This window comes from Hordeum vulgare, chromosome 1H (assembly GCF_904849725.1).
Source record: "Hordeum vulgare subsp. vulgare chromosome 1H, MorexV3_pseudomolecules_assembly, whole genome shotgun sequence".
Taxonomy (NCBI): Eukaryota; Viridiplantae; Streptophyta; class Magnoliopsida; order Poales; family Poaceae; genus Hordeum; species Hordeum vulgare.
Window position 1 is genome coordinate 37,077,021 of NC_058518.1, and position 20,516 is coordinate 37,097,536.

Genomic DNA, 20,516 nt, shown 5'->3' on the forward strand with positions numbered 1-20,516 from the left:
CAACACAAGGCATGGTAAGAATGGTATGACATGGATGCATGCATGCAAAAGAAGGAATACAAGGTGACACATGAAGTCATACATGCATAGATAGCTCTCATGACAAAGTTAAGGTGGTCCTAAATGTAAGGTTACAAAAAGAGAAAGCTTTACACTTGGGGCACTACAAATTGATCAACTCAGTATCTTCTTTATCCAGGAAGCGACACAAGGTATATAATTTGTCGAGATACTAGTATTTGCAGTACATAAATTTCGAATCCATATCCACCAAACTATAATACTTACTATGGGCGTTATAAAAACTAGTAAATATACCCGTGCGTTGCAACGGGATAAAAAAAACCAAATGTCATTAGCCCGGTAAGTCTGACTCAAGACCCCATAAGCCCATGTTATCTACCTCAATATTGCACTTCATTCATGTTCCCTTGCCACTCATGACCTTGAGAACGCTCCTTGCGACTGAGCCTAGCTGCTAGCTCGACCCTGCTTTAGCGTTCAAGTTGTGCACTAGCCAAGCTGGCTGACATATTTGCCATGTGAGCTCTTTCTCAAACCTCCTCGGCTAGTTTTCGTGGCTCTGATGCTTCTTTCAAATAATACAAAATTATATTTGAAATTATGTTGCAACTATTTTCTATTTTGAGCATATTTTATCAAATATAGTCTTGAAGTTCATGTTAAAGTTATTTAAAAACCCTTAATAATTTAAACTTAAATAATTTGTCCACTATGTAAACTAATTACCACTTCAAAAAATTAAATTATGTTGTTGATTTATGCTGTGATGACTGATAATATGTATGTGTATGCAGTTGATCTATATTAGCACCTGCACACATGCACCTTCATTGTTTCTTCACGGCGCCGAACTTCACGAAAATGGATTCAGACCGAATTGAGGTAGAGCACCGTTGGGCTGTCGAAGATAGACGGCAGTTAGAGTAGTCGCCGCTGCTCCAGCGTGACAGCTGTCATTGTGTAGGTGGCCTGCACCATTTCCCAATGTGTGTATAATGTACACTACTAAATCCATAATCTTCAGTCCCAGCATTGTATGTGAGCATTAGTTAATCCACACGACAGTACAAAGCATCATATATACTTGGGAGCCAGAGAAGAAATTACTGCTGTATTTTGCTAGATCTGGCGACGATGACACCTTGCTGGATGGGCATGGTGGAGAAGCTGCTTGCTTGGTTCCTGCCTTAAGCAACTGGATTGTATTTTATGTACACAGGCGACACACAAAAGAAAGCCTCGCTAGTTAATTGAATTATTGTCGGCCAATTCACAATTACGTAACCAAGGTACAGAAGCAAATCGTCCTTCGCATTGGCGCCGCTTAGCTCGTCTTGAGGAAGGCACCGATCTCGTCTTGCTCTTGGGCAACATCAACCCATCCACCGATCCTATGTGCTCCAACCCGACCATAACAGTTGTCGCCTGCGACCAAGCGTGAGCCACCGGCCACTGCCTCCCTGTCGCCCAATGTTGCTACCTATCCTGGATGACCGATTAGACCGAGAAGATATAGCTCTCGGTTTGGATTATCTGTCTAGGCCGATATGTCACTTAACGCCTGTGACACATAAGCTCCTACAGTGTCCTCCCAATCAAGGAATCAATCTACTCCAACCAATCCATGAGCGTAGCTCCTGTTATCTCATCCTCATCAGCCAACGCACGGCCCTGTGCAGCTAGCCCTGCAGCCGGAGGAGGGCCCTGCTGCCGCTGTGGCGCCCGAGCAACACGACCATCTTGCAGCCAGTGCTGGTGGTGAGCATCGGTACCAGCCCCACGACGGCGCCGCCGGTGCTGCCGTGCTTGGTCCGACGCCCCAAGCCCGAGAGGGCCGGAGGCGGGGGATTTAGACACGTCCCCTGGCCAACGAGGCGGGCACCTTCTGCGCCTACGACCTCGCCGACGGGAGCCCAGCCGTCGAGCTGCACTGGATGAAGAAAGGAGCGCAGGAGAGGGGGAGGGGAAGGAGACAGGGCGGCAGATGGCCGGGGAAGAAGACCGGCCGCGCGGCCGTTCGTGGCAGCGGCGGCGATGCCTCGACTGGCGCACCGACGCATCACCGGATCGAGCGTCGTCGGGGCCGGTCGCCTCCTGGCGGCTGAGATCCGGAGGTGAGGGTGAGTTCATGCGTGTGGACCGCGGTTGAATGCTGAAAATTACGGGGGGCAGTTTTAAAAAATAACCTGAACGAAACGTTTTTAACTTACAAAAGGACCGCGGGTTGATTTTTAAGAAACAGAAGGGCCTTTCTGCAAAAATGCCAGCGACGGACGACAGAAACGCTCTGCGCTTTATTATTAGGGGAGATTAAAAGTTGTACGTACAACAACCATGCGTGTGTTGTTGTTGTCGTTGTCGTCTTAGCAGGTCTTGGGAACTACATTGCTGCCAGATTCAGTTAGCTTGACGTTGTTGCACACACTTGTTGCGGAAGCGTGCTTGTGCTTGTGCTTGTGCCCACGGAAAGTAAGCTCCACATCTTGCAACAATATATCATGGCATGGGACGGTGTCACTGCAGTCCAGCTTGATAGCCTCTTCCGTCGCGCTCGTGCCCCGTATGTTCTTGAACTGAATGTTGCTGAACTCCACCGCTGAAGTTTGTTTCTTGCACGGCTTAGGGTTGGCGGGATCGGCCGATGTGCAGTAGTTTTGGTCAATGATTATAGGGTTATGGACATCCTCCATGGTTATGTCCTCGAACGTAATGTCCTTGGCGTATCCTTTTCCTCCCTGCCATGACTTCATACGCACGCCGTTGGTCGTGCCGGAGAGGTGCGCCTTGTAGACTGTTATGTTGGAGACTTGGGCCTCAGAGTTGTCGTCGCCTAAGCTCCCGATGCTGATCCCGTGTCCCGGACCACAGGATATTCTCGATGCGTAGAGGTTTTCGGTTCCAGTCTCGATGGACATGCAGTCGTCGCCGGTTTTAATGTCGCAATCCAGGACCTGTATGTCCTTGGTGCGAGCAATGTGGATGCCGTCGTTATTGGGGCTGTCGCCGGGGGCGGTGATGGTGATGCCCTTGAGGAGCACATCCTGGCAGTCTTCAACTGACATGTGGATCTGCTGACTGTTGAGGAGCTGGATGTTCTCCACCGTGAGGTTGTTGCACTTGCTGAGCAGCAGCGCCATCGGGGCGTCGGTGCACTTGAGCTTCTTGTCCACCCGACAGGAGGTCTTCCACCACATCTCGCCGTTGCCATCGATTGTCCCGTCGCCTGTCACGGTGAGCCTGTCGACATCGCGGAACATGATCCACCACCTCATGTTCTCCTTGGGCCATGCTGATCGGCTGGCGGGTGCCACCATCTTGCCATCGAGCCTGAAGGTGACAGGGGACTTGCAGTTGCCCAAGAAAGTGGTCTGCTTGACGAGGTACGTCTTCTCCCTGGGGACCACGAGTGTGGCCGGCTGAGACGAGGAGCAGACATCGGCCCATGCTTTCTGGAACGCCCGCGTGTCGTCCTGTTGGCCGTCGCCAACAGCTCCGTAGCTCGCGACGTCGACCTCGATGGCGCTTTCACTTTGAGAAGGCTCGGGAGAAGGCCCGGGAGAGGGTCCGGGAGAAGGCTCGAGTAGCTTGCGGTGGTGCCCGGCAGCAGGTGCTCTGTGGTAGCTGCGTAGGTCGAGCTTGATGGGCTGAGTAGGCATGGTCTTCTTCCGTCTTAGGTTGCGGCGAACTACATTGCTGCTGGTACGTGTACGTCTACCGCCGCCGGCGGCGGCGGCGATGCTGTCTGCGTGAGCAATGGCCGGCACCAGGAGGAGCAATAACAGCACGAGGATCAGAACCGTGGCCAGCACTACGAGCGCACGGCGGAAGGACATGTCCGGGCTAATCGGCGAGTTTCCCTTTTTGGTACATATATACGGACGCTAGCTCGCTCGCTCTACTTTTCTTCCGCTTCTCGTGCGTTGCGTTGCGAGCTTGTTGATTGATGGGAAAAGTAAGGCGTTGCCGATGCTTTCATATATGGCGGACAAAGTTTTTGCAGGTCGTTCGTGTCGGGGTAACCAGAGCCGACTCGGACACTGAGTAGGAAACGAATCCACTGTTAGAGTTGTATTTTCTATATATATACACGTGTACGTGTAGTATATCCCTTGTATTTCCTTGTTGTACAAGTTGATCTAATCAATATAAAGAGATGCGAGGCGGTTAGGGCTAACCACGGCAAACAATACCTTTTAACTTGGTATATACAGAGCGGGTCGATCCGACCTAGGGTTTCGCTCACGCGTTTCCGCCGCCACCGCCTACGCGTCGCCGCCGCAGCACTTCGACGCGATGAGCTCCACCGCCGTGTTGCAGCTTGCCCTCTCCACTTCGAGCACATCGTCCTAGTCCTCCGCACCATCCATCCCCGTCGGCGCTATCATCTCCGCCCCTACCAGCCAGAACCTCAACACCATCACGGTGCGTCTAGATCGCACCAATTATCTTCTCTGGAAGATACATCGCCGGCCAGGGATGGTACGGCTTCCTGGACGGCTCCTACGGAGCCCCTCCGGCCACGATCACCGAAGGAGACAGTGCCAAGGCTGTGACCAAGCCCAATCCGGAGTACGCCTTGTGGTTCTACACGGATCAGCGTGTCCTCAGCATCCTCGTCGGCTCCATGACGGAGGAGATCCTCGGCCGCACCACCGCGTCCTCTGTGTGGACGTGCCTCGAGTCCATGTTCTCGGCGCATAACAGGGCCGGGGTGCGCCAGATGCGGCATTAACTCTCGACGCTGAAGAAGAACGACCTCACCGCCGCCGCCTACTTTCACAAGATGAATGGTTTCGCGGACGCCATGGCCTAGGCGGGCTCGCCTCTCTCCGATCCCGAGGTGATCGACTACATCGTCGTCGGTCTCGGGCCTCAGTACGAGTCCCTCCAGCACTCGCTCATGGTGTTGGCAGCCGCCGGCGCTAACAACCTCAGCCTGTCGGACTTCTACTCCATGCTCCTCTCCTGCGAATCCCTCAAGGAGCAGAACGCCTTCGCCCCCGAGTTCTCCACCTCCGCTAACGCCGTGGCGCGGCAAGGCGACGGTCGTGGAGGGGGGGCGCATCTTCGTCGACACCAGCAACGACGGCCGCGGCGGGGGTCGTCTTACTGGCTCGCAAGGAGGCGACCAGTACAACGGTGGCCAGCAGGCCTCCCGCGGCAACAACCACCCCAACCAAGGGGGTGGTGGTGGTGGCAATGACGGAGGAGGACAGGGCAATGTCGGTGGCAGGCGCAACAACCGGCGCGAGCGCCCCCGCTGTCAAGTTTGCCAATACTGGGGGCATGAGGCTCTCCAGTGCAAACAACACTACAACCACGCGTTTCAGTACGACGAAAATCGTGCTGGCAATTCTGCCTCTCTCCAACCTACCCCAGTCAACCTTGTCTCTTCGACACCGGCGCCTCGGATCATCTCACCAACAACATGAGCCGGATGAACATCCGGGAGCGCTACAACGGCACGGATCAAGTGCAAGTCGCCAACAGTGCATGTCTATCTATTACATATGTTGGCCACTCTCGTTTACCTAGTTCATCCGCCCCCATTGAACTCAAAAATATTCTTCTTGTTCCTCACCTTAGCACTAATTTGCTCTCCGTTTATCGTCTTGTTTCTAACAATAAGATCTTTGTTGAATTTCATAAATTCTTTTTCTACGTCAAGGACAAGTTCACGAAGAAATTCTTCTTCGCGGTAGGAGTCGTGGCGGCCTCTACCCTCTTCCGTTCAGTCGCGTCGTCACCTCTGGACGTCATGTGTCTTCCGGCGTTAGGCTGACTACCGAGCAGTGGCATCGGCGTCTTTGTCATCCTTCGAATAAAGTAGTTCATACCATTGTTAGCTCCAATAAATTGTTGTGCTCTCCAAACAATGAGTCCTCTCTGTGTGATGCTTGTCAGCCTGCTAAGAGTCATCAGTTACCATATAATTATTCTACTCGTGTTTCTACATCACCACTTGAGCTTATTCATACCGATGTTTGGAGGCCTGCTTTGCCATCTTCCGGGGGTTTTAAGTACTATGTCAGCTTCATTGATGACTACAGTCGTTACTGTTGGATATACTTGATCAAGCATAAATCTGATGTTGAGAGCATTTTCTACACTTTTCAAAACCATGTTGAGCTTCTCTTGAATGCTAAGGTTCGTTCTGTTCAGTCAGACTGGGGAGGTGAGTATCACCGTCTCCATGCTTACTTTGAGCGCACCGGCATTGCTCATCGTGTGTCTTGTCCACATACCTCCCAACAAAATGGTATAGCTGAACGCAAGCACCGTCATCTCGTTGAGATGGGTCTAGCGCTCCTCGCACACTCCTCCCCGCCTCTTCCGTTTTGGGACGAGGTGTTTCTTACTGCTTGCTATCTCGTCAATAGGATGCCTACGCCTGTTATCAACAATGCCACACCCGTGTTTCGCCTCCTCAACATGCTTCCTGAGTATTCTTTTCTCCGCACTTTTGGTTGTGCGTGTTGGCCTAGTTTGCGTAAGTACAATTCACGTAAACTCGAGTTTCCCTCTAGGATGTGTGTGTTTCTTGGTTATAGTCCCATGCATAAAGGCTACAAGTGCCTTGATCACTCCACTGGTCGTATTTACATTTCCCGTGACGTCGTGTTCGACGGGACGGTGTTTCCCTATGCCACTCCCGATGCCACTGTTGATGTATCTCAACTCCTTCCCGTGTTGTTTCCGTCAGATGAGCCAGTTACTCAGAGTACCGACACGCGTAATTATGACATTACCTTGTTACCAGCTAATGCACCTGGTGTTGTTGTTAGTTCTCCTGTGTAGGTCCCCGCGACGTCAACTTCGCCGCTCGACGCCCTTGCTCCATTTGCGCCACCGCCTCTGCATGTCTTGGGTGGCACGCCTAGGCCTGGCTCTCCTCTGCATGCTTCGGGCGGCACGCCAGGGGCCCGCTTGCACGCAGGCACGCAGGCTGCTCCCGGATCGGCACTGCCTTTGCATGCTTCGGCTGACACGCCTGGGCACGACTCGCATGCAGGCTCGCCCGGGTCGGCCTCTCGTGCCACTTCTGGTGCATACCCCGCCCATGCCGGTACGCCGGTCCTGGTTGTCGACCACGGCCTGCGGTCTCGCTCTCGGTCGCCAGCGCGGTCATCTACCTAGCCGGCTCCTGACGGGGCTTCTTCGCCTGGCCCGTCTCCGGCCCGTGACGAGGCCGCTTCCTCGCCCTCGTCGACGTCCTCTACACCACCAGCGTCGCCGCCTCCAGCGCCTCCCGCTGCTGAACCGACACAGGTCATCGTCACGCGACGACGCAGTAATATCTCTCGTCCCAAGGTGTATCGGGATGGCACGGTTCGATATGATCCCTATCGTTGCCGGACGTTTATTGTGGAGCCTGCATCTCATCGTACTGCTCTCTGAGCCAGCTTGGCGTGCTGCTATGGAGGCTGAGTTGGAGGCACTTCAGGCTAACAAAACATGGATATTGGTACCCCATCCACCTGGCATTAACATTGTTGGCAACAAATGGATCTTCAAAACGAAGTTCCGTCCCGATGGTTCTGTTGATAAATACAAGGCGAGGCTTGTGGCTCGAGGCTTCACACAGCAGTATGGTATAGATTATCATGATACTTTCAGTCCTGTGGTTAAACCAGTCACCGTTCGCCTGGTGCTTTCTCTTGCTGTCTCTCGTGGTTGGCGTCTTCGTCAGATTGATGTGAGTAATGCCTTCCTTCATGGTTTTCTGTCTGAGGAAGTGTATATGCAGCAGCCCCCCGGTTTTGAGGATTCACGGTACCCTCGGCATGTTTGCAAGCTACAGCGTGCTCTCTATGATCTCAAACAGTCGCATCGTGCCTGGTATGCCCGTTTGAGTGACAAGCTTCATCAGCTCGGTTTTGTTGCTAGCAAGGCCGATACCTCTCTGTTCATCTTTGATCATCATGGGGTTGTCATATATATGCTTGTCTATGTTGACGACATTGTTTTGGCTGGGTCCTCTTCGTCTGCCGTTGAGAAACTGGTTACCACTCTTTCTGGTTCTTTTCCTATCAAGGACCTTGGGCGCTTGGAGTATTTTCTTGGAATTGAGGCCACTTATAATTCTGAGGGTCTGGTCTTGTCGCAGCACAAATATGCTCTTGATCTCTTGCACCGGGCCAACATGGAGCAATGTCGGTCTGGTACTACTCCCATGTCTACTTCCGACAAAATGTCTCGAGATCAAGGCCAACTATTGAGCTCCGAGGATACTTTCAAGTACAGGAGTCTTGTTGGGGGTCTCTAGTACCTCACTCTGACACGTCCTGACTTGTCCTTTGCTATTAACAAGGTGTGCCAATACTTGTCGCAACCTACTACCGTCACCTATGAGGCAGTGAAGCGAATTCTTCGTTATATCCGAGGTACCGTGTCTACTGGCTTGCGTTTCCGGCGCTCCGCTTCTATGGGACTGAGTATTTTCACTGATGCCGATTGGGCGGGCTGTCCTGATGATTGTCGGTCTACGGGCGGTTTTGCCATATTTCTTGGCTCCAACCTCGTCTCTTGGAGTTCTCGCGAGCAACCCACATTTTCTCGTTCTAGTACTGAGGCAGAATACAAGGCTTTGGCCAATGGCACCGCCGAGGCTATATGGATACAGTCGGTGTTGAAGGAGCTTGGTGTGTTTCTTTCTCGCCCTCCGGTGTTGTGGTGTGACAATGTTGACGCCACATACTTGTCTGCCAATCCAGTTTTTCATGCACGCACGAAGCATATCGAGGTTGATTTTCACTTTGTGCGTGAGCTGGTTGCTTTGGGTGCTCTTGATGTTCGGTTCATCTCCACTGGCGATCAGTTGGCTGACGTATTCACGAAGCCTACTTCTCAGTTCACACTTCGTCGTTTTAGTTTCAATCTTAACCTTGTTCACGGCGTTTTAGATTGAGGGGGTGTTAGAGTTGTATTTTCTATATATATACGTGTACGTGTTGTATACTTCTTGTATTTCCTTGTTGTATACAAGTTGATCTAATTAATATAAAGAGATGCCAGCCGGTTGGGGCTAACCACGGCAAACAATTCCTTTTAACTTCCACGCCCGACTCGTCCTTGTTCTACGGCCTAGAGAAGATGCATGGTTTGCCCGAGGGAACCTTCTTCTCCGATTGCGCCCATGGTTGCCTGGCGTAGTCGGATTTTGGTATCCCCTGATCCGTTGGTCGATCAACCTCACCAATATGCTACAGGTACCACCTACCAAACCCCAACTCCAATTTCGCCCGTCGGGCCGTCCGCCGGTCAGCCCGCCCGCCCGCCCGCCCGCCTGCCGGAAACAGCGTCGCTCGCAAGGTCCTCGAAGAAACAGCGGCGACCAACGAAGCAGAGGAGCACGCCGTCCCCGAGACTCCAACCAACCTTGCTGTCCCGTAGCTTCCTCTCTTCCTTGTCTACGACCCACATGGTCGCCCTCAATTCTGAGCCAAGCTTGAACATCTCTCGGCTCTTAAGATAAACTTTGATAACAATAAATTATTTTCTTTTGGCGAGGCACAAGATGAGGCTCACTTGTATGCTGAATTGTTTGGCTGCGGGCTTGGCCAATTTTCGATCAGTTATTTGAGGATACCGATACAGTATCAAAGACTCACCAATGCCGAATGAAAACACGCCGAGGAAATGTTACAAAAATAGATTAAGCAGTTGAAAAGGAAAAAAATGTTATCTCTGGACCACTACTGAAATTTTCTTATACGCCGAGTGTAAGGCTCTTCCTCGAGAACCAAATCACGGACTCTTCGCAAACAAATATATGCCGAGAGCCATCCTCGGCAAATAAGGGTTCACGGCAACAACGTTCCTTTACCGACAGTGGCTCACCGCGAACAACGGCAAACAGAAACTAGGCAGCCACCGAGCGCTACTCTCGGCGAAGAGAAGCCACGTGACATGGCCGTCGGGAACTGATGCCGCCGTCACTCGGTTTAACTATACCGAGAGCAGCTACGTCGCCTTCGGTAAAAACACGTCAAAAAAATATTTTTCTACCTGAAATTTGGTCCCAATGGTCACATTTTTCAGTAAAAGTTTTGTATTATTTGCTAAATATTTAAAATGAATAATATGATTATGTCTTTTCCGAGAGCTCCCCTTAGAAATGCCCTCGGCACAAGATGATCCAGGGTTGACTCTTTGCCGAGTTATAGGGTTTTATCTTTACCAAGAGCACCCCAGGAAATGTGAACTGGAGATTTAGGTTTACCTTATCTGAGAGTCGCACCGACATACTCTCGGTAAAGGTATGCGGGATACTTAAGTTCCTTCCCCACTGAGCTTTTCTCATTTTGGTTTCATTTTCCACCGACTAACGACCTCCCCTCCCCCCTCCCCACCCGACGCCCTCCCCTCCCCGCCGGCACCCGCACCCCCTCCGGACGGCGCCATCATTTTTTTGGTGAGCTTGGATGAATGCTAGATATATATGTTAGATGTTATGAATGCTTCATGTTGGATGAAATGTTAGATGAATATGCTAGATGAATGTATGCTACCAATCACCCAACTTTAGGAGAAGTATAGTCAATGTACTTGTTGATCTGTAGCCTCGGAGTATAACTTGAATACAAATCATTAATGCGTATGTTGGGTAGGTTTTCCTCGTGCTCTTCTTAACTTTTGTTGTTTCTCCTGTTATGCTTGTTCAAATCATATTCTTCTATGATAGATGAGGTGGTATGCGGTGTGTAGAGGGAGATCTATTTGAGTGTATGATTCGTCAGAGAAATGTCGTGAACAGGTGAACGGTTACAACAATACCGTTTATAAAGGGTTTCCAACTAGGCAGCAGGTAGAGGATCATTACTCCCAGTTCCTGCTCAAAGCGAGTCATCCAGAAATGTACGATTCGTTTGAGTATCATTGCTCACAGCTACAGTGTAGTCGGAAGCGCGGTGATGGAGTAAGCAAGGGTGTATGTCAGACTTGGTTTGGTGGCATGAAGAATCTGATAATCTTCGTTCGCAGTAGTAGGAGAAAGGCTACCAGTAGGGTTGGGTTTTCCCTTACTAGTAGCGCTGGGGCCAGCGCTACTGCTAACCTGTTAATAGTAGCACGGAATATAAAGTGCTACTTGTATACACAATAGCAGTAGCGCTGGAATAAATAAAGCGCTACTGCTAATTTTCCAGCGCTACGGATAATATTCCTGCTTTCAAAATTTAATTTGTATTTATGCCCCCCTACGTATTTGTGCATGCTCTATACAGTGGTTTCATCATATCATGATAAACATGCATTATTGTCATCACATCATACACATAAAATAGTCTCATCATTTATACCATCATCATCATCATCATCATTATCCAACACAAATATCATCAAATCTCAAAAATAGCGATACACACAAGTCATGACACACCCACAAGTTTCATCATCCCTATCTAAACCATCATGTAGAAGCGAAGAGCGATTAGCATGACCAAGAGCGCGACTATGTAGTACTTCTTGAGGCACCGGTTTCGCTCCGTCTCTTGCCGTAGCATCCACCTCAAGTAACTCATTTCCGCTTCGACTCTGCTGTTGAACCCTCTGTGGCTAGCCCCCGGGTACCTGTCCACCTAGGCCTCAGCGTCTGGCCAGTGGTCGTACACTCCTGGAACCCTCAATATGAATACGGCGTAGCAGTCCTTCGCCATCTCCGATCTATGTACCTGCATCGTAAGTTGATTAATTCAACGATATATAATATGCAACATAATGTACTTGAGAAACACAAAGAGGCATAGTTAGCAGAATACAAGCAGTAAACATATATAAATAACAAAGTTCTTCAGACACAAACTAATTAACTAGAGTGATGTACGACAGTTCATAGAAAGACTAGTAGTATTAATTATTATTGGACACACACATTGTCATCATCAATCACTATTCCATGTCGAAGCTCCAATCTTCATAGTCAGGGAGGAAGCACCTGAGCTTCTTGAAAGGATTTAGGTCCAGACCCTGAGCGAGTAGCACATCTTGGACAGTCTCCCGCTCAGTGGCCCATGGTAGAACATCCCTCCTTGTTTGACGACCTGCTTCATGATCACCTGGGCAAGTTCACACTAGATGTGATAAAACTCAGCTTGGATTCAATGATCGAGTGTGCTTCCTATGCTTCAGGCCGAGTTGATAATCCCGGCATCACCGGAATTAGATGACATGCAAAGGCGTTGTCCATCCCTTGTGAACTTGATCATGTGATGCATGAGGTAGAATCCATCAGCCATACTACTGTTTGGTTGCTGGATGCACCAGAAGTTAGTCTTATGGCCGAAAGCCGACGCTTTATTCCTGTACTTCTTCACCTGGATATATCCACCAGTAAGGTTGTAGGTGAAAATGGCACTATTGAGAAAACTCTTTATGTGTGTGTAATCCTTCTTCTTGATGTTCATCGATGAGTCCAAGTACAGAGCATAGGAGTATTGTGGATACAGAAAGATGAGGACGCCCCCCCCCCCGCTGCGCAAAATAAGCAGAGCTCAAATTAGCCTCCATGCTTGCAAAGGAATGATCAAAACTTACGAAAGGATATTCGCGGATAACTTACGTGGGATGATAAGGCAGGAGAATCATTTCCTTGTCCCTATTAGCGATCATGAAGTCGCTGATGTACTTGCTCGCAGAGTCCCACTGCTCATTGCAATGTGCCAAGAAGCTCTCGTGCATATAGTACAAGATCCCGTGACTTACACTTAGTCACATTGCTTGCAAGGCTTGTGTGTGATGTTGTATTACCGAGTGGGCCCCGAGATAACTCTCCATCACACGGAGCGACAAATCCCAGTCTTGATTCATACTAACTCAATGGACACCTTCAGAGATACCTGTAGAGCACCTTTATAGTCACCCAGTTACGTTGCGGCGTTTGATACACACAAGGGATTCCTCCGGTGCCAGTGAGTTATATGAACTCATGGTCATAGGAACAAATACTTGACACGCAGAAAACAATAGCAATAAAACGACACGATCAATATGCTACGTTCATAGTTTGGGTTTTGTCCATCACATGATTCTCCTAATGATGTGATCCCGTTATCAAGTGACAACACTTGTCTATGGTTAGGAAACCTTGACCATATTTGATCAACGAGCTAGTCAACTAGAGGGTTACTAGGGTCATTGTTTTGTCTATGTATCCACACATGTATTTGAGTTTCCAATCAATACAATTATAGCATGGATAATAAACGATTATCACGAACAAAGAAATATAATAATAAATAATTTATTATTGCATCTAGGGCATATTTCCAACAGAGAAAAGGAGAGCTTGGGCTCGGAATGGAAGAAGCATCTATATAGGGATATCTTTAGTCTCGGTTGGTAATACAAACCGGAACTAAAGGTCCATCTCTAGTCCTAGTTGGTGATACCAGCCGTTATTAAAGGGGCTCGCAGGGGCCCGAGCATGACGCAACCCTGTCACAACCCTTTAGTACCGGTTGGTATCACCAACCGGGACTAAAGGTCTCTCAGGAGCCAGGAATTATCCTAGTCGTGCCCCCGGCCACTCCTAGCCATTGGAACCGGGACTAATGGTCACATTAGTCCCGTTCGAAACCCAACCGGGACTAATGTTGAGGACAAAAGGTTTGTATTCTACTAGTGATGTCCTAAGTCCTGAGCTGGCGCATGTACTTGGGAAGGTGACAAACTTTCTTCGGGCCGACCAAACGCTACTCCGTGACTGGGTAGTTACAAAGGTAGCTTCCGGGCTTGTCCAGACCCATGCTTCAAAACATGGTCGAGCAAGATGGGATTTGCCCCTCCGATCAGGAGAGATATATTGTGACCCCCTCTGGTGATCCGACCTGGATAAGCATGGCATTGCGATGAGGATTATGAGATAATCTGAAGTGTTGGTCAGACTCATCGGAAAGAGAAAGAGGTTGTGCTACAACAAGGATGACCATGTCTCCTTATGCACGAGAACAAATATCATGTGACAAAGGGAATAGAAGTACAGAGTACAGGTTCACCTAACTAGCCCCATCAAACACTTGGAGTCCGCATGCTTTGCTTGAGGCCGCTACCGACTAGCCGAGTCGGATGTGATCTAACTCGCGACCAAGTGAACGAGAACCTAAGGGGTCGCGCACTTAAGGGTGGGAACACATGGGCTTTAGGATCCATGCGAGGCCCAAGAGTTCAGCCTGCGCTGGATGCCTATATATACTGGGAGGTGCGCACACTTAATTAATTGATCACTTCGGCGCTGTCATTAGGGCTTTGCATGTGTTGCAACTAGCTACCTCCACTCGCCCCCGCCGATCGTGTGATCTGGAGCTAGCAGTTTGCCGCACGATGTTTCTCGTGCACGCAAATATATCGTTAGAGGCGGTGCACTTGCGCCGCTCCGGCGAACCTGTACGCGGGATCCGGTGACCGGCTGTTCGAGGGAGAGGATCCGTCAACCGGCTATTCAAGGGTGGTCGGACGAGGAGGAGATGGACCACGCGGACTAGAGCTTGGGCTCGGAATGGAAGAAGCATCTATATAGGGATATCTTTAGTCTCGGTTGGTAATACAAACCGGAACTAAAGGTCCATCTCTAGTCCTAGTTGGTGATACCAGCCGTTATTAAAGGGGCTCGCAGGGGCCCGAGCATGACGCAACCCTGTCACAACCCTTTAGTACCGGTTGGTATCACCAACCGGGACTAAAGGTCTCTCAGGAGCCAGGAATTATCCTAGTCGTGCCCCCGGCCACTCCTAGCCATTGGAACCGGGACTAATGGTCACATTAGTCCCGTTCGAAACCCAACCGGGACTAATGTTGAGGACAAAAGGTTTGTATTCTACTAGTGATGTCCTAAGTCCTGAGCTGGCACATGTACTTGGGAAGGTGACAAACTTTCTTCGGGCCGACCAAACGCTACTCTGTGACTGGGTAGTTACAAAGGTAGCTTCCGGGCTTGTCCAGACCCATGCTTCGAAACATGGTCGAGCAAGATGGGATTTGCCCCTCCGATCAGGAGAGATATACTGTGGCCCCCTCGGGTGGTTCGACCTGGATAAGCATGGCATTGCGATGAGGATTATGAGATAATCTGAAGTGTTGGTCAGACTCATCGGAAAGAGAAAGAGGTTGTGCTGCAACAAGGATGACCATGTCTCCTTATGCACGAGAACATATATCATGTGGCAAAGGGAATAGAAGTACAGAGTACAGGTTCACCTAACTAGCCCCATCAAACACTTGGAGTCCGCATGCTTTGCTCAAGGCCGCTACCGACTAGCCGAGTCAGATGTGATCTAACTCGCGACCAAGTGAACGAGAACCTAAGGGGTCACGCACTTAAGGGTGGGAACACATGGGATTTAGGATCCATGCGAGGCCCAAGAGTTCAGCCTGCGCTGGATGCCTATATATACTGGGAGGTGCGCACACTTAATTAATTGATCACTTCGGCGCTGTCATTAGGGCTTTGCATGTGTTGCAACTGGCTACCTCCACTCGCCCCCGCCGATCGTGTGATCTGGAGCTAGCAGTTTGCTGCACGATGTTTCTCGTGCACGCAAATGTATCGTTAGAGGCGGTGCACTTGCGCCGCTCCGGCGAACCTGTACGCGGGATCCGGTGACCGGCTGTTCGAGGGAGAGGATCCGTCAACCGGCTATTCAAGGGTGGTCGGACGAGGAGGAGATGGACCACGCGGACGCACTGCGCCAACTCTAATTCCGCTACACACGGGTCTAGTGGTAACAATCTATGATCCATCTTCGTAGCATGTTCTTCGTTGTTCAGCACATAGGAAAATTTTAATTCGCATGCGATGCACCTACGGTAGAGCCCAACAGGACCCACCACAAGGGGGGCGAATATTCTTCGGCAGCATGCCAGATCTACCCGTTAAAATGCACGAAAAGTCATATGATACCGGAAATCCTCGATACATGCATGATGACTTTGTGCCATGTTTTGGTGGTATTGCTGTGCCTAGAAGTACCCCGTCCGGACTAACGCTAGCATCGTTGACTCAGAGATCTAGGCCTTTGACTTTCACCGGACTGGCTTTAACAAATGGAATCTTCCACCTGGTTATGATAGGTCAGCCCATAGAAACCCGAACATGGTGTGGGCCCAACCCGCCACTAGATTCCCTAAGACTCGACCCGACGCCCATGTTTCCCTCCTCCAAGTTTTGGCGATAGTGTTGTCCGTGGACGGGGGACAAACCTCAGAGTCGCGCGATGGTCGTCTACGCATGCCACACCACTTTTAGACATGTAAAAGGACCCATGCGATGTTTTGGTGGAATAACTAGCCCCTGAAGGACCCCGACCGGCCTAACCCTAGCCCCATTGACCCCGACAGGCCTAACCCTAGGCCCATTAACCCGACCCGGCCTTTGACTTTCACCGGATGACCTTGGACCAATGGACTCTTCTACCTGATTGTGATATGTCAACCCATAGGAACATGCCCAAACATGGTATGGGCCTAAACCATCACTGCATTCTCTTTGGCTCTACCCGACATGCATGTTTCCCCCCCCCTCCAAGTGATGGCGGCATCTCTTTGGCTCTACCCGACATGCATGTTACCCCCCTCCAAGTGATGGCGGGAGTGTCGTCCATGAAGGGGAGCATACCCGCAGCCACACGACGGACGTCTATGCTTACCAAAACACTCCAAGAAACATTCTGATGTATATAGATATAATTTTTTGTCTCGTTTGGCCAATGAATAAAAAATATACAAAAAAGTCAAAACAAAAGTGTGTTTTCTATAAATTTGAAGCAAACATGATTTCAGTTTGTTCAAATTTGAAAACATAGTATAGCAAGAGAATCCTTTCAAGAGTATGATAAAAAGCATATAAAAGTTGTCAAAATCGAAGTAAGTATCAATTACTTGTGATTTTAACAAAGTACAAGGACCTATATGCAAAAGTACATGAGGTCATATTTCTAACATACTCAGAAGTGAAAACAAACTGAATATTCATAATCTGTGGAAAATTATATCCAAAAACGATATATAAGTTGTGCGTTTTTTAATTTAGATAAGTCAGATTGAATTTAATTAAATTTTAACTAAAAAAAGAAACAATTTAAAATTTTAAAAATAATATAATGTATGCCTATGGCCGCCGTGAGGGCCGTCGGCATAACTCCGACACCATCAGTCCCCGAGGACACCTTGGTCGCGTGTATGTCGACGGCTGACCTATGCCTACGGCTGCCGTCATCATAAACAAAGATATGCCGGCGGGCTTTCTATGCCTACAATCGTCGGCATGTTTCGAACTATACGGACAACTTTTTATGCCGACGATTATTAGCTGGCCATTGACATATGTCTAGCTATGTTGATGGTTCCCATAAAAAGCCATCGACGTAGAAAAGGCCGTGCGCATAGGCAGTTATTTAGGTAGAGTGTGCAGCGCGGGCATCGATGGAGCACCGCGCCGAGGTGCCGATCCGCCGAGAATCACGACCATGCATGGAGGGTAAGAGCAACTAGGCAAAGCAGCTGTCATTCCACGGCATAGTGAGAAGGAGAGTTGCGGCGGATCCAGAGTAGCGAGCACCAGAGGCAGCCGGACAAGAAAACGGGATTTCAGACTGCCTCTTGCTTTGAGATCCGTTCTGCTACGTGTGTCAGCTGCAGGATATGGTCTCACCGATCGGGGGTGTACGTACGACCCGATCGTATAGGTCTTTTTTTTTTACGAGAGAGATGGACGCCCATCAGATGCTTGGTGGTATGTACGTGCGTACGTATCACTCGCGTACATGCAGGATGACAAGAGTTGGATTCGGACTCGGAGACATCCGACTGAGATCCCGAGTCGATCGGCTGGTTAGTGGTTACCCGACTCGAACCACCTGCCAAAGCTTTGTCCGCCCTATATATGCAACGCCTTGCCTTTCCCATCAATCAACAAGCTCGCAACACAACGCAACGCATCAGAGAACAAGCTCGCAACGCACGAGGTAGCTAGCTAGTTCGCAGATCAGCCGGGACATGTCATTCCGCCGTGGGCTGGTAGTGCTAGCGACGGTTCTGATCCTCGTGCTGTTATTGCTCCTCCTGGTGCCGGCCATTGCTCACGCAGACAGCATCGCCGCCGCCGCCGGCGGTAGACGTGCCGCCAGCAAGGACGTTCGCCCCAACCTAAGACGGAAGAAGATCATGCATACTCAGACCACGAAGCTCGACCTACGCAGCTACCACGGAGCAGCGGCTCGTGGGCACCGTAAACTGCTCGTGGACAAGACCGAGCCTTCTCAGAGTCAAAGCGCCGTTGAGGTCGACGTTGCGAGCTACGGAGCCGTCGGCGACGGCCAACACGACGACACGCCCGCGTTCCAGAAAGCATGGGCCGCTGTTTGCTCCTCGTCTAAGCCGGCCACCCTCTTGGTCCCCAGGGAGAAGACGTACCTCCTCAAGCAGACCACCTTCTCCGGCAAATGCAAGTCCCCTGTCACCTTCAGGCTCGAAGGCAAGCTGCTGGCTCCAGCCAGCCGATCAGCGTGGCCCAAAGACAACATCAGGAAGTGGCTTGGTTTCGTCAACGTCGACAGGCTCACCGTGACCGGCGACGGGACCATCGACGGAAACGGCGAGAACTGGTGGAAGAGCTCGTGCCGGGTGGACAAGAAGCTCAAGTGCACGGACGCCCCGATGGCGTTGCTGCTCAGCAAGTGCAACAACCTCACGGTGGAGAACATTAAGCTCTTGAACAGCCAGCAGATCCACATGTCGGTCGAGGACTGCAAGGATGTGCACCTAAAGGGCATCACCATCACCGCCCCCGGCGACAGCCCCATGAACGACGGGATTCACATTGCTCGCACCAAGGACATCAAGATCCTGGATTGCAACATTATGCTTCGAGAATAACCTGTGGCCCCGGCCATGGGATCAGCATCGGAAGCTTAGGCGACAACAACTCCGAAGCCCGAGTCTCCAACATAACAATTTACAAGGCACACCTCTCCGGCACGACCAACGGCGTGCGCGTAAAGTCGTGGCAAGGAGGAAAAGGATACGCCAAGGACATCACTTTCGAGGACATAACTATGGACAAGGTCAAGAACCCCATAATCATCGACCAGAACTACTGCACGGCGGCTGATCCCACCAAACCTAAGGCGTGTAAGAAGCAAACTTCGGCCGTGGAGTTCAGCAACATTAGGTTCAAAAACATACGGGGCACGAGCGCGACCAAAGAGGCCATCAAGCTGGACTGCAGTGACACCGTTCCATGCCGCGATGTATTGTTGCAAGACGTGAAGCTTATTTTTCATGGGGGCAAGCACGCTTCGGCAACAAGTATATGCAACAACGCCAAGCTAACCGAAGCTGGCAGCAATGTAGTTCCAAAGACCTGCTGAGACGACGACGACAACAAGTAACAACAATAACAACATGCTTATTGTAGTATAACCCTTAATTTGTTGTATGTGCAAAATAAATATATCCTTGTGGATAAGGACTCAAGATTTCGGATATGTAAATATTAGTATCTGGACAAATCATATACCATGTATCAGTTATATGATTACTGGCAGAGATACAAAATTTGCAAGGTATACAGTTTCCTGAATAAATAAGAGTTTGCATGCCAAGTTTAATCTTTGCTTCGCTCCTGCCTTTGGAATGAGCTACTACTTTTCTCTACTCCTAAAGGGGCAGTTGATAGCCGGCGTTCATCGATCTTTTTTCGTCCACCACTTCTCGGTTTTTTTCGTCACCGATTTTATTTCGTCGTCGTCCCACCGAAGAAAACCAACACGATCGCGTTCCATCCCTGGCCACGCCCTTCCTAATTTATTCCGGTAACCCAGCTAGGGTTCTCACCCGCCGCCGCTTCGCTGATGCCACCCCGCCACCCGATGCCCTCCATGGACGCCATCAAGACCTGATCGAAGAACAAGGAGCCTCCCCTCGGGTTGTTTCCTACGTCAAGGGTCTCCGCATGACCCTTGGATCGAGTACCCCTTGCTGCGATAACTGGAATCACGCCCCAAACGCCATCGCGGATCCGTTCACTGCCGCCGATCTATTCGCTATGTCGACGGAAACCATCGCGCTCAACTTCGAGGAGAGGACGCCTGTCAAGGAGCAGACACTTTGGCGTCGGTTAGGAAGAGCAAGGTGCCAGGCTGGCAGCTGGATCTTCATCTCCAACAAGGCTGGTGACACCCAGCTAGATCTTCATCGCCAACAAGGGTAACCCTCTTCCTACTTTGAACAAGATCCCAAATAGCCTGTTTGCACATGTACTCTGCACACCTGAACTCCACGTATTTTGTCTTGATGCTTCTCAAGCTGAGCTGGACTAGATCATAAACTCTATGTGTAGTAGAAGTACTCGATGAGCTGCACGGCCTCACACATGATGAGCAGGAGGGAGGCTCAGTGGGGATTTGTTTATGACCTGGTGCATACCTACATGGTATTCTCAGTAGAAACGATTCAAGATCAAATCAGTTGTTTGTTAATGTAGTGTTCGCTGCTATGAT

General features: G+C 50.1%; 1 protein-coding gene and 1 pseudogene across 1 annotated transcript; one reads left to right on the forward strand and one right to left on the reverse strand.

Annotated features, from left to right (window-relative positions):
• Positions 1 to 2,387: 2,387 nt before the first annotated feature.
• Positions 2,388 to 9,810, reverse strand: LOC123396210 (polygalacturonase-like). Its single transcript, XM_045091237.1, has 3 exons — positions 9,780 to 9,810; positions 9,393 to 9,489; positions 2,388 to 3,522 (listed from the first exon to the last, which is right to left on the reverse strand). Exons 1-3 carry the CDS (start codon positions 9,808 to 9,810, stop codon positions 2,388 to 2,390), a joined length of 1,263 nt encoding a protein of 420 aa, XP_044947172.1.
• An 8,202-nt stretch (positions 9,811 to 18,012) lies between these two features.
• Positions 18,013 to 19,385, forward strand: LOC123396221 (annotated as a pseudogene).
• Positions 19,386 to 20,516: the final 1,131 nt, after the last annotated feature.

Excerpts from the sequence above, each read along its gene's own strand:
- LOC123396210 (XM_045091237.1), bottom strand. The coding sequence starts at position 9,810 with ATGGCTCTCGGCATATATTTGTTTGCGAAGA. Across the intron at positions 9,490-9,779 it reads CATATATTTGTTTGCGAAGA|AGCCGAGAGATGTTCAAGCT; the intron begins GTCCGTGATTTG and ends GTTTATCTTAAG. Across the intron at positions 3,523-9,392 it reads GGACAGCAAGGTTGGTTGGA|CTACGGAGCTGTTGGCGACG; the intron begins GTCTCGGGGACG and ends CGACGTCGCGAG.